Source organism: Poromitra crassiceps (genome assembly GCF_964638095.1).
Source record: "Poromitra crassiceps genome assembly, chromosome: 13".
Classification (NCBI taxonomy): Eukaryota; Metazoa; Chordata; class Actinopteri; order Beryciformes; family Melamphaidae; genus Poromitra; species Poromitra crassiceps.
In genome coordinates, this window is record NC_139644.1 from 42,496,518 (window position 1) to 42,511,168 (window position 14,651).

General features: G+C 43.8%; 1 protein-coding gene across 1 annotated transcript in view; it reads left to right on the plus strand.

The window, feature by feature from the left end:
- Positions 1-14,651, plus strand: part of cpt1a2b (carnitine palmitoyltransferase 1A2b) — a gene marked incomplete at its 5' end in the record, with an annotated part of 95,158 nt that overhangs the window by 66,490 nt on the left and 14,017 nt on the right. Inside the window, 3 exons of the mRNA XM_083648647.1 lie at positions 3,379-3,543; positions 4,880-5,008; positions 7,871-8,026. Coding sequence (XP_083504773.1) covers positions 3,379-3,543; positions 4,880-5,008; positions 7,871-8,026 — 450 coding nt within the window. The remainder of the gene's footprint in view (positions 1-3,378; positions 3,544-4,879; positions 5,009-7,870; positions 8,027-14,651) is intronic.

Below are 14,651 nucleotides of genomic sequence, written 5' to 3' on the forward strand. Positions count from 1 at the left end.
AGCAGCCGGCCCTGTTGAAGAGGGAGAGGAGCTGTTGTTTAGTTCCACCACCCAGGAGCAGCCGGCCCTGTTGAAGAGGGAGAGGAGCTGTTGTTTAGTTCCACCACCCAGGAGCAGCCAGCCCTGTTGAAGAGGGAGAGGAGCTGTTGTTTAGTTCCACCACCCAGGAGCAGCCAGCCCTGTTGAAGAGGGAGAGGAGCTGTTGTTTAGTTACACCACCCAGGAGCAGCCGGCCCTGTTGAAGAGGGAGAGGAGCTGTTGTTTAGTTCCACCACCCAGGAGCAGCCGGCCCTGTTGAAGAGGGAGAGGAGCTGTTGTTTAGTTCCACCACCCAGGAGCAGCCAGCCCTGTATCTCCGTTTGTCCAAAGGAATAGAGCTCAACCGGCACGTGACTTTTCCTGACGTAATTTCCCCTCAGAAGTACGTTCCGCGTCCATTTTCTCGAACCAAGCCAACACGTGATCCAGAACCAAGCCAACACGTGATCCAGAACCAAGCCAACACGTGATGCAGAGAACCAAGCCAACACGTGATCCAGAACCAAGCCAACACGTGATGCAGAGAACCAAGCCAACACGTGATCCAGAACCAAGCCAACACGTGATGCAGAGAACCAAGCCAACACGTTATCCAGAACCAAGCCAACACGTGATCCAGAACCAAGCCAACACGTGATCCAGAACCAAGCCAACACGTGATCCAGAACCAAGCCAACACGTGATCCAGAACCAAGCCAACACGTGATCCAGAACCAAGCCAACACGTGATCCAGAACCAAGCCAACACGTGATCCAGAACCAAGCCAACATGTGATCCAGAACCAAGCCAACACGTGATCCAGAACCAAGCCAACACGTGATCCAGAACCAAGCCAACACGTGATCCAGAACCAAGCCAACACGTGATCCAGAACCAAGCCAACACGTGATCCAGAACCAAGCCAACACGTGATGCAGAGAATCTTGAGTGACCATAAAACATTCGGTTTAAGCGAGAACAAAAATAACAACGGAGATTATTCCCCCCCCCCCCCCCCCCCCCCCCCCCCCCACGTATATAACCAGGGTCATTCCCGGGTTGATTTTGTGTTTCAAAGGATTAATTGCCTGACTCGGCTGTGGGTTGGACAAGGGACTTAGAGAGTTTTATTCCCATTTGCACAGGTACAGGACAGTACAGGTGCATTGTGATTTTTGTGCATAGCTCCCTAAGTCAGCTTCTTTTTACACAACACACAAACAAAGGCAAAGAAAGGCAATTAAATGAGCATTGTAGAAAACAAAATAATAGATGATGATAATATAAGATGATAAGAGAACAATAATAGATATATAATAAGATGATAATAGTAGTAATAATAACTAGAAGGGTTAGGTAGCCCTAAGCCTAGAAGGTCACTCGGAGAGTGCAGACCTCTAATTTCCGATTGTTGGGCGATCTTGACCTCTGTCAGATCGTCCTATCATCACCGAAAATTACTACTTATAATGTGCGTGTTGCACCCCTCCTGCTAGTCAGCTTAGCAGCTGAATGGTAGTGAATGGTACAGCAGCTAGTCAGCTTAGCAGCTGAATGGTAGTGAATGGCAGGGCCGCAGGAAGTAGGGGTGCTGCAGCACCCCCTAGATTTTTTCAATTTTTTTTTTTTTTTTACAAATGTAATTAAGAAGAAGAAGAAGCGTGCATGCACGCACATGTTGTGTTGAACCAACCAACAACCAATACGAATTGTTTAATCTGGCAATAAAGAAATGTGAACTTGACATGCTATTTTAATAGCCTACTCAAAAATGCACCTCCCACTATACAGCAAAGAGAGGAGTCAATGTTTCTTGATATATGCCATTCAGATCAGAATAATTAGTCTAGTCATTAAGTTTGCTGATAATATTTCTATCATGTTAAGTCTGTGTCATGTTAACTGGTATATTCAGAGCAAATAGGGAGATATAGAGCATTATCATCATGCTATATATCTCCCTATTTGCTCTGAATGAGTGAGAAAAGGAGAAAATACTGAATAATTACATCACAACAGTATCCTAATGTTAATTTAAAATTAGATATTCCTCTAAATATGGCAAAAAAATGTAAAAAAAACAAACATTTTTTCGGCAGACTTTTTCGACAGACTTCCAGCGGCCCTGGTGAATGGTACAGCAGCTAGTCAGCTTAGCAGCTGAATGGTAGTGAATGGTACAGCAGCCTATCCTCGTTCAGTCACCAAAAATACACATTCCAACAGTGCCAAAACATTCATACAGGACTCATGTACTCACCACGCTGTGAAATAATAATCCAAAATTTATTTTTTTAAATTACGAGGAACGATCATTTTAGAAGTAAATACATAGCCGGAACTTCTTTCCAAACATGGCCGCCTGGCACAGTGATATGCACAGAGTGCCTCAAAAGCACCATGGCAACTAACGTTACTTTAAAAAAAAAAGGGACCTATATTTATATATTCAAGTTTATTCATTTAGGAAAAACCCCTTGAGATGAATCATCTCGTTTTCGAGGCGGTCCTAACATGGAAAAACAAGATTCAAGGAAGTTACAATTTAAATCAGAAGAGATTTCCACACAGCGCCTGCGGTATTGTTCTTCTTGTCCCTTTTGTTTTCTTGACGGAAGTAACGTTAGCTGCCATGCTGCTTTTGGGGCGCTGTGTGCTACTGTGCGCCAGGCATTCACACACGTGTGTGCGTGGCTGCCAGATTGTTTGCCTGCTATGCGGCGCTACAGCACACAACTAGCACCAGCTTGCATGATTACCTCATCAGCTTGCATCTGGAGGCCTGGAAAGGGAGCAGAGTGGAGAACTCAATCTATCTTAAAGAGCAACGTGGCCGAGAGGTCACAGGCCTCCCTCAGTGTTGCACAATTGACCTTAGCATGGGTATAGTCAGAGGGAGAATACCAGGGGGCGTGGCTATTCTCTGGGACAAAATAAAAATGTCACTCTGTGAAAAATGGAAGGTGGTTCGACTTGGTGTTGACTGGTGCGTTGCACTCCATTTGATGCATAATGACAAGGACTCTTATTGTCCTAAATGTATACACACCTTATGATAATGAGGATGAATATCTCAATAGGCTTGCTTTTATTTTTGCTTTTATTCAAGATCATACTTCCTCTGGGTCTATGTATGTATCGGGGATATGAATGCCGATATTTCTGATATGAACTCACTGTTTGCTAATCACCGTGTCCAAACCTTTCCAAACATTGGTTTGGGACACGCTAAACAAACTGTAGATCTGATTAACTAAACAAACTGTAGATGTGATTGTGTAATGCTAGTGAAGTCACAATTTAGCTGGTTAATCACCTTGTTTCAAATTGTTCTACCTGGTCCTCTGTCTCTCTGTCAGGTCCAAGCTCAGGTGTCCATCTCGCTGGCTGTTGCCCAGGCGCTGGCAGACGATGTGGACTGCCACGTGTTCCCCTTCAGGGAGTTTGGAAAGGGACGGATCAAGAAACTACGCATCAGCCCCGACGCTTTCATACAGATCAGCCTACAGCTGGCATACTACAGGGTATGACACACACTACATACTGTACACAGCTCATACAGATCAGCCTACAGCTGGCATACTACAGGGTAACACACACTACACAGCTCATACAGATCAGCCTACAGCTGGCATACTACAGGGTAAGACACACACTACATACTGTACACAGCTCATACAGATCAGCTTACAGCTGGCATACTACAGGGTAACACACACTACATACTGTACACTGCTCATACAGATCAGCCTACAGCTGGCATACTACAGGGTATGACACACACTACATACTGTACACAGCTCATACAGATCAGCCTACAGCTGGCATACTACAGGGTAACACACACTACATACTGTACACAGCTCATACAGATCAGCCTACAGCTGGCATACTACAGGGTGTGACACACACTACATACTGTACACAGCTCATACAGATCAGTCTACAGCTGGCATACTACAGGGTAACACACACTACATACTGTACACAGCTCATACAGATCAGCTTACAGCTGGCATACTACAGGGTAACACACACTACATACTGTACACAGCTCATACAGATCAGCCTACAGCTGGCATACTACAGGGTAACACACACACTACATACTGTACACAGCTCATACAGATCAGCCTACAGCTGGCATACTACAGGGTAAGACACACACTACATACTGTACACAGCTCATACAGATCAGCTTACAGCTGGCATACTACAGGGTAACACACACTACATACTGTACACAGCTCATACAGATCAGCCTACAGCTGGCATACTACAGGGTAACACACACTACACAGCTCATACAGATCAGCCTACAGCTGGCATACTACAGGGTAACACACACTACATACTGTACACAGCTCATACAGATCAGCCTACAGCTGGCATACTACAGGGTAACACACACTACATACTGTACACAGCTCATACAGATCAGCCTACAGCTGGCATACTACAGGGTATGACACACACTACATACTACAGATGAACTGTGGTCTTACGCAAATTCAGCTGCCTTGCCAGGTTAGGCAGGCAATTCAATTGAATTCAAAAACTTTAATCGATGTGTGTTTGTGCAGCAGTGATTTGAGGTAAATGACATGACTCTCATCTCTCAAGACATAACGTCACATTAAAGGACCCACTAGTATCGATAAGCTATATTGATTTTCGCGTTTCAAGACATTATCAATCGATTCCTATCGATACCGGGTCTCGATCCCCATCCCTAGTCACAAGCTCGCTTCTTTAACCTTTGGCCACCACTGTCCTTACATCGACATCACATGTTTTTCATCTAGCTGGTGATTCACCTGGTGAAGCGTTAACCAGGCTCTCTCCTCCTCCTCTCCTCAGGACCGCGGGGGCTTCTGTCTGACCTACGAGGCCTCCATGACCCGTCTGTTCAGGGAGGGCCGCACGGAGACAGTGCGCTCCTGCTCCAACGAGAGCTGCAATTTCGTCAAGGCCCTGGAGAACGGAGAGGTACCGTGCTTTTTTAGCCCTTTTAAAATGAACACTTCAGCCCTGGTCTCAACGCCAGACCCATGAGAGTTCTTACGCTGATACACTACGTTACTGCATGCTGCAGAGCTCTCTCTGGGTCTGATACACTACGTTACTGCATGCTGCAGAGCTCTCTCTGGGTCTGGGACACTTTCCCTCAGAGGGCTGGTTATGGGAGGGAACCGTTCACTTGGCCAGTCATATGCCAGTGATGGCTTCAGTCCTCTCCAATCAGTAACGACTTTGCGATCAGACGACACGGGAGGCGCAGCCCATTTTTCGAACCGCTCTCTCATCGGTGCTACGACCTGTCACTCATTCAATTTCAACCCGCCTTCAAGACCAGCAGTGGCTGTGAACTGGCACAGACTCACTTATGTAGTATGCGGAGCGCAGCGATTCAACGTAATATTTGAGTCTGGGGAGAGACTACTTAAGCCCCAAAACAATAACAATCCTGGTGTCATCCACTCACCTCCATGTCAGTAGAAACTGCATTGAGGTGTGTAACAACCAGTGTTGGGAGTAACTAGTTACCGAACTTACAGTAACTACCTTTTGCAATAACTAGTACTCTAATTACTTTGTCAAATTTATTCTCAATTAGAATTAGTGAAATAGTAACTGGGCTAGTTACTTTAGGACATGAAAATAACGTAATCCTTCAGAGGATTATCCAGTTTATGATCATCAGACTTAAGCTGGATTCACACAGTCCGGTGCTTTGCATTGCTCAGCACTCAGCAGCAATGTCTCAACACACTCCATACGAGTGAAATTGATCCGGTAAAATAGCAGATATCAAACAGAAACTAAACAAAAAAAGAGAGAAATGAAACTAAAGCTACAAAATAGCCTACCGTTTTTTTTAAACGTCTTCCCCTGGTTTGCTCGCACGCATGCTTGTTTGCCTGTGACTCACTGACTCTTTTACTTCAGACTCGCAATTAATTTCAATTCAAATGTATATTGAAAGAATGATGTGCCAAGCTATCACACATGATTTTGCATTCTAAATCAATTGGAAAACCAGTTGTATGACATCAGCTTTAACTCACAAAGTTTGAGTTGTTCAGAGGGCGGAATTAATTTCCCGGTTCCTGTGGCATTGCCAAAAAGTCATAAATCTCAGCTCCATTTCTGTTTATATTAATTGTGTTGCTTCATCTGCATTCAAGGTGAAGGTTCAAGGTTTTCTTTATTTGTCTCCCTTGGGAGAAATTTGTCTTGGAGACAGGACCTCTTTGAAGCACTAGTCAGGCGGCTTAGCAAATGGATGTGTACGTTCCTGACAAAAGCACCACATTTTTCATTTTTTTCATTTCATTTATTTAATGTGACTCATTGACCATGATCACATGGTATGGAGCACAAACAAAACATACAAAAACAATATACAATGGCACACGGCATGGCTAGTGCATGTCATTTGAACAAAGGCAGGACATTCTTCAAAAAGGCACCTAATTTACACATGACTTTTTGTCTGTCTGATTGTAGTAGCAGAATCAGTTTAAACATAGATGGACGAGTTAAATAATATCTGGGTAAATATAACTGTCTGAAATTCTAAATAATTACATTCTTACATTCAAACAAAACATGATACTCGTCTCCCACACAGTTGTCACTACAGAGATTACAGATCCTCATACTTCTATGCAGTCCTTTATATCTGCCAACAACCTTGGGGATTCTGGTGTTATTAACCCTGAAGTTACAAATTGCATGTCTATGCCTCTGGTTTACATACAGCAGATAATTTTCAAGTTTAAGTTCTTTTTTGAATTCTACGTACAAGTCACATGACGTCATACTTTTGAGCTCACTTTGCCATTTCTGCATAAACTGATCCTTAAGACTTTGCTCAACAGTTAACTTCAACCAGTCAATGTTATTGCACTGCTGTGTAAGCCAGAGGTAAGACAAGCCACAGTCATCCAGAATCTGTTTGACCCGCACGACCCACGGCGAGGCATAGACGCCAGAGTTGTGCAGATCACGCAGGCAGTTGTACATAATACGGCTAAGTTTGTTCTCCTTGCCGTCAATCAACCTTGCCCAATAACTAATCATTCTTTTCTTGACAGTGACACAGAGTGGGTATCTCCCCAGCTCCCCATAGACCATATTGTTACACGTTGTCATTTTAACTTTCAAAATGTACTTGAGAAATCTGAGGTGTAGCTTTTCCAATATATCAATTTTTTCAAACCCCCAAGCTTCACACGAGTACAACATAACTGGTAAAACCAACTTGTCAAAGCATTCCCACGTACTGACAATTCCCTTGGCTTGCAAATTTTGGTAAGATCCACTTAAAAAAAAATAATAATAATAAAAAATCAAAAAATCAACATTTGAAAGGCCATAACTTCCATGCTGTTTGTGTTTCAGTTAATATATTTGAAATGAAAGGAGATCTCAAAACTCCTTAAAGACAACTTGTAGAGTTTTGTCCATAGATGCTACATAGCGATGTTGGTGGGGATTGGTCAAACGGGCTAGGAGAAAATGTCAAAAATGTGTTTTCCAAAACTTTCAGAATTTCTCAAAAACCTTCTGGGTGGATCTCGAGGGTCATTGAGGCAAATTTGTAGAGCAAGGTCAGCTGAACACGTGGAAAAATGTTGCTTGCAAATCGGACAAACAGCGTGGAAGTTATGGCCTTTCAAATTTTGATTTTTTTTTTTTTGTGTGAATCCTATCAAAAATGGAAAGCTATGGCTGTGGGTAGCATTTGGGGAAAATGTTGTGCTTTTGTCAGCAACGTCCACATCCAGCTCAAATCCAGTGCTAAGCCGCCGGACTATTTAGAGTAAGATGAATTTGGTTTGATAGGGGGCGGAACAATGCAGGCGGCTCTTCCGATTGGCCGCGGAGAAGCACCAGAACCTTTACCGATTGGCTATGACGGGAGGTGGAATTGACAGACACCTTTTCTGCCTGTATGTGGTCTCCAAATACCTGGGGGTGGACTCCGCCTTCCTCAAAGAGGTAAGCTGCTCATATCTATTCTAGGATGTAACCCGTATCCAATAGTAACAGTAAGGCTGGGTTTACATTTCACACAACTAGTTGCAGGTTACAAGTTGCATGAAACATCATTTTCATGCAACTTGACATTTACATGAAGCAAGTCAAACAATTCTCATGCAACAGCTAGTTGCATATATATATATATATATATATATATATATATATATATATATATATATATATATATATATATATATATATATATGCAATTGTTTGTTTCACTAAAACAAGATACCTAGATTGGTAATGTTTAATTTGCCATATTGTTTTTCCTTTTCCTCTCTCACTACAGTAGATTATACTGTATCAAGTTTATTTATTTATTCAATTAAACCTTCTCACCTGTGACCCGTGTGCTCCAGATTATTCCTTTACTGTGATATCCTCCTGTTCTGAGAAGCACCGACCTCCCTCTGTGGGGGAGCTGAAGCGCAAGAGATTCCCTCCTTCATTGTACCTCGGAGACTTTCCAGGACGTCTCCTTTCTCTCTGCTGCTCGCCTGGTCACGGAGAAACAATGAGTATCTTTGCATCGATCAATGCAACAACTGATAAAAGATGAGATACATTATCCTATACGGACGAGCAAGGTGCGGGCATTGTGTTGCCGCACTCACTATTCCATGAAGTCATAGAGACACCACCAGAGCCATCCATTCTCTCCCTGAGCAGAGACCTGGAGAATCTAAAACAGAGAGACACCCGACTCCTCTGGCACTCAGTCACCCTCTCCGAATACTGGGAAAATACTGGAGGGAAAAGCGGATCCCCCGTGGGCTTGGCTTGAATAAAATCCCCTCCTTTGGCCTGGACGACCCTGATTTCATGCAGAAATGGGAACAAATTATCAATAAATGCTCTCTGGATTTAATGCTTCTGATCGTTGAAAAAACAAAAGTGGAGAAAGACAAGACAGACATCACGACATCACTTGAGCACTTGAAACCAAAATCAAGTCACAAGCCGACATTGAGACATTCAACACAATAAACAACAAAATCACGGCATCACTGAAATCCTTTCAAAAAGATCTAAAGTTACAAACTCAAAAAATATGAAAGGGACATTAAAGATTATGCCGATGGGACAGTGTATGAATGGAAAAATGAAAAAAAGAATGAAAGGAGACAACCCCCGAACAAGCCCCGCCCGGCCCGGCGTCCGGGTAACCGGGCATGGAGACTCTCCACGTCGGCCAGTGAATGGGATTCCCCCGGAGACGAGCGACGCTGACAGACAGCACAACCGGTTCCCTTTTTTGGGCAACGCCAACCCCCCCCGCGGCAAGCCTCCAAGACGAAGACGAGGAGGGGCACAAGGGGGAGGAGGGGGCTTTCATCCAGAAGCCCTGCGCCGCTCAGAACGCAACCGGAACAAACAGTAATCAACATCTCTGGTCTTCCCCTCCCTCACTACCACCGCCTACCTCCGGTTTCTACAGATGTGGCCACTGTACTCATTGCTCAAACAAAAACAAAACATTTCCTTCACCCCCGGACTGGTAAAAAATATCCAATCAAGTCCTTCATAAACTGTAGTACCACACATGTGGTCTACATGCTGAAATATTTGTGTGGGAGTGTCTATATACAGTAGTCACACTTTGTTCCGTATGCCAATTTGAACCCGTCCATAATCACATACAGCCACCTAGTAGAAAATGACCTGGATAAAATCCTTAAAAAGACAAATCACAATAAATCAAATCTGTCTAATAGTGATTTGAAGTGCCTAAATGAGCTGGAGAAGAGGAAAGACATTGTCATTCGCCCAGCTGACAAAGGTGGCTCAGTCGTAATAATGAGTTTTGAACAATACAACGAAAGCATCTTGTCCCAGCTCAGAGACCAAGATTGCTACACCCCCTTACCTCATAACCCAGCCAGTCACATACAGCCATCATCGATCAGGTTATAGAGACATCATGCTCCAGAGGCTGGATTACAGGGAAGGAAAAATAATTCTTATCTATTCAATTTCCAATCTGTCCCGTGTTCCACGGCCTCCCCAAGATCAATAAAACACTCTATAACCCGCCACTCAGACCCATAGTGGCTAGTATAGGCTGCCTCACTGAACCTCTGTCACAATACCTGGACTTCTTCTTAAAGAAATGTGTCATAAACCTCCCTTCTTTTTTAGGGGATACCACTGATGTATTGAATCTATTAAATTCATTCAATACAGACAAAGAATTCCTACTGGTAACCTGTGATGTACAAAGCCTATACACCTGCATCCCTCATGATGCTGGCCTAGAAGCCATGTGTTACTATCTGGACAAACGCCCTACAGAAACACTAGGGGACACCTCGGCATTCCGAAATGTCGGCACTCCGAAATACCGGCATTCCGACAAAATTGAGATCTGTCCCGCCATTGCGAAAGAACCCTCCCCCAGACCCTAACCCTAAACCTAACCTCTCCCACCCCCCACGCCTAAGCCTAACCTCCCCCAGAACCTAACCTCTCGGCGAAACATTTTTTGGAGATAAAAAGGGCCGCCTCTCCGAAAGCATAGAAGTCAATGATCGGAATGCCGACACTTCGGAATGGCGAGCTGACCCCGAAACACTACCACCAAATGAACTACTGTTAACCCTCACAGAAATAGTCCTGTCACATAACTACTTCCAATATGCAGGTTCCTATTTTCTACAGAAAAGAGGTGTCAGTACGGGCAGTGCCTTTGCGCCCTCATATGCAGTCCCTCCAGGATTTCGCTGAGTTTTTTTGTGATTATTGCGATCATAAATGCTTGATTTTGCGGCTGCTTTTCTCAAAATTTGCGATGCAATTTGCGACATTTTATGTGTTTTTTTGCGGTAAAATTGCGGGAACTGGCAAAAATTGCGGAGTTGAGGAAAAAAATTAGATTTAATTTTTTTATTTTTAAAGGCCCAATCCGTCAAAAAATCACTATTACTGACGCCGGTGGCCGTTAGTGTAACTGCAGGCAGCGTGTGAACGAGCTGACGCGCGGGCACCATACTCGCACGCGCACAAGCAGTTGCCTGGCAACAGCAGACTGTGTTGGTTGCTTTGTAATGTTAACTCATAAAAGTCACTTGAAAACGGCAACCTGGACAATTTATCGGTCAGATCAGCCTCGAGATGCCCAGGAAGGATTCTGGATGAATTAGGGGACGTTATTGTGGCATGTTTGGCCGTGTTTTGGCTTGCGTTGGCTGCGGGAAAGTCGATACTCATGTTAGCACAAGCCAGGAAATAGCCTGCTCCCCCTGTATGTACGGTACCGTGTAATGCCTGGAGTTGACCAAACTGAACAATCAAACAATGTTTCATAAGCATAACAGTAACGTTAGGCATATTTACGACTGTTAAATTCATTATCCACACAAGACGGTAACGTTATTAGTGGGGCTGGTGGTAATTTCTACAAATGTAAATTAATATTAGTTAGCCGCGATTAGCATCAAGCTAACGTTACTATGTACAGTCCCACTGCAGCCAGAGCCTGCTGGTTGCGGGGAAATGGATACTCATGTTAGCACAAGCCAGGAAATAGCCTGCTCCCCCTGTATGTACTAGGGGTGTCAAAAATAATCGATTATAAGATGCATCGCGATGCGGACGTGCACGATTCTGCATCGATTAACAAATATCAAAAATCGATTATAAAAAAAAATATATATATATATAATCAAATAAAATAGAATGTAAGTACATGCAGTTGTTTATTTTAATTATGGATCATAATACAATGCAATTCCAAATGCACTTTTATTTTAAAAGTAGCCACACAGTGAGAAAAAAGAAAGTGAGAAAAAATGTATTGCGGAAAAAGTGATGCATCGATTTAAGATGCATCGTGATGCATCGTTTATTCGAATCGAATCGAATCGTTGACAGATGAATCGTAATCGAATCGAATCGTGAGGCCAGTGAAGATTCACAGCCCTAGTATGTACGGTACCATGTAATGCCTGGAGTTGACCAAACTGAACAGTCAAACAATGTACCGTAAGCATAACAGACAATAGGCTTACGTTAGGCATATTTCCGACTGTTAGATTCATTATCAACACAAGACAGTAACGTTATTAGTGGGGCTGGTGGTAATTTCTATAAATATAGCTAAATCTATTAGTTAGCCGCGTATAGCATCAAGCTAACGGTTCTAATAGGCACTCACCACCGCAGCTAACTACAGTCAAACAATAATGTTCCATGACCATAAGCAGAACGGTAGTAACGTTAGGGTTGCATTACTTCACACAAGACGGTAATGTTAGCAGAGTTTCTGACCAGGTGGTCAGATACTTGTACTACGGAGTGACAGTAAAAATCTTGAATCTTGAAAATCCATTAGCAAGCAGCTAACGTTATCTGGTCAAAACCACATTACAGTAGCTACAAGCAGCAAGTTCCCTTCATGAACCAAAAACACAGTCCTGACTCTAGTTTCCCCCCGATGTCGGTCACATTGCTGCTGTCTGGCCAGACTGGCTTCATTAGATAAATATTTATTTATTTAGTGTGGACTTTTTCTGGAGTCTGTGTTGTTGTTTCCTGTTGCTAGCAGCTAGCGACGAACGTAACGTTAAAAGCTACTTTAGCCATTTCTTGTTAGCGTCTAGGACAAGAGGCGAAGCTCATGAACGCGCGCAGACGTCACATCCTCTAGCTGTGGCGGGAAATGCTATCCCCTTCGAAACTGCGGTTTTTCCATATCTTCTGAACGGCTGGTCGGAGAGAAACGCCCCTGGTCGCCATTTTTAAGTTACGTCAAGGCGCATTCACTCATTGCCAATAATAAACACTTTGTGCACATTTATTTCTCGCCAGAACCGACGGAATGGGCCTTTAATTAAAAAAATTATTTTCCTCCCTTCATCGTTTCTCTTCTCCTTTCTTCCTCATCCTCAATAATGCTATTATCACTTTGCCTTTTCTCATACTTTTTGCTTAGTGCTTTATATATTTCCTCTTATCCTTATTTCCTCTTCATGCCTTCCCTGTCCTCCTCATCCCGTCCTTGTTCCTTGTTCCTTGTTCCTTGTTCCTTGTTAAATATTCAAACAACTAGACCCTAAGCTAAATATGCCACCTGTGTGTGTGTGTGTGTGTGTGTGTGTGTGTGTGTGTGTGTGTGGGTCTCAAATGCTTCGCGCTAGCAAAGTGGCTGTCCAGTGACGATTTCCGTTTGTGTTCCTCCACGACAGTGTTGCACGGAGTGCAAAATAGTTTGCCTCCACTTTCATGCAAAACATTTGGTAATTGTTTTGCGGTTATTTTTGTTGGCAAATGTGAGGGGTTTGCCCTCCTCATCACAATGCGATGACGTGTTACGTTACGTCCCATACTCTCGTCACTTCCTATTGTTGTCCCTCGTTCCCACAGCAACCAGGCAAGATGACAGCGCACACATATCTCAAAACCAGGTAAAGATGCGGCATTTTACTAACTTTTTGCGGCGGAATCGCAGGAATTTTGAAAAATTGCAAGCCCCCGCAAATATCGCTTTGGTTGAATTTGCATTATTTATTGCGATCGCAAAATCGCAATTTCCTGGAGGGACTGTCATATGCCTGCCTAACCATGGGCTTTTGGGAAGAGAAACACATTAATAATCCAGCCAATAATCAGTTCCTTCCCCATATTCTTCTTTGGAAAAGATACATCGATGATGTCTTTTTTGTCTGGACCGGTACCACCTCAGAACTCAACGACTTCAGTGATTACATCAACTCCACCACACAATACCTCCGTTTTACTATGGAACATTCCAGTGAGAAAATCAATTTCCTTGATCTCACCATCTATAATAACGGACATGGAGGCCTATCCAGTACCATCTACCGCAAACCACTCAGTAGGAACACCCTGTTGAGAGCAGATAGCCATCACCCGCAACAATTCATCAAAAACATCCCGGTGGGTCAATTCCTCCGATTGAAACGAATTTGCAGCACGGAGGATGAATTTATTCTTAAGGCTGGGGAGATGGAGCAGCGCTTCTCAGACAGAGGGTATGCCGAGACTGACATCGCGGCAGCCTATGAAAGAGCTGTGCGCACCCCGAGAACCCGCCTCCTCAACAAAACTGTCGCTATTACACCCGCACAGCCCCGCCTCTGCTTTGCCACTGAGTTCTCTCCCATCAGCGGAGCCATCAAACAGATCATGGTGAAACACTGGAACATTCTTCAGTCGGATCCAATCATGAAGTCCCTCTGTACTGATCCCCCCTGAATCGCCTTCAGGCGAGCCCGATCACTGAGAGACAGGTTAGTGCACAGCACCATGACCCCACCCCCCTCTACTCCCACCTGGCTACCACCCCCTCCCTCGGGTTTCTACAGATGCGGCCACTGTACTCATTGCTCAAACTCCTCCGACACAAAACATTTCCTTCACCCCCGGACTGGTAAAAAAATATCCAATCAAGTCCTTCATAAACTGTAGTACCACACATGTGATCTACATGTTGAAATGTTTATGTGGGAGTGTCTATATAGGACAAACCAAACGTGCATTAAAGCTCCGCATTGCTGAACATAAAACGGCCATACGCACCCAAAATCTGGACTATGCAATAGCAAGACATTATAAACAAGCC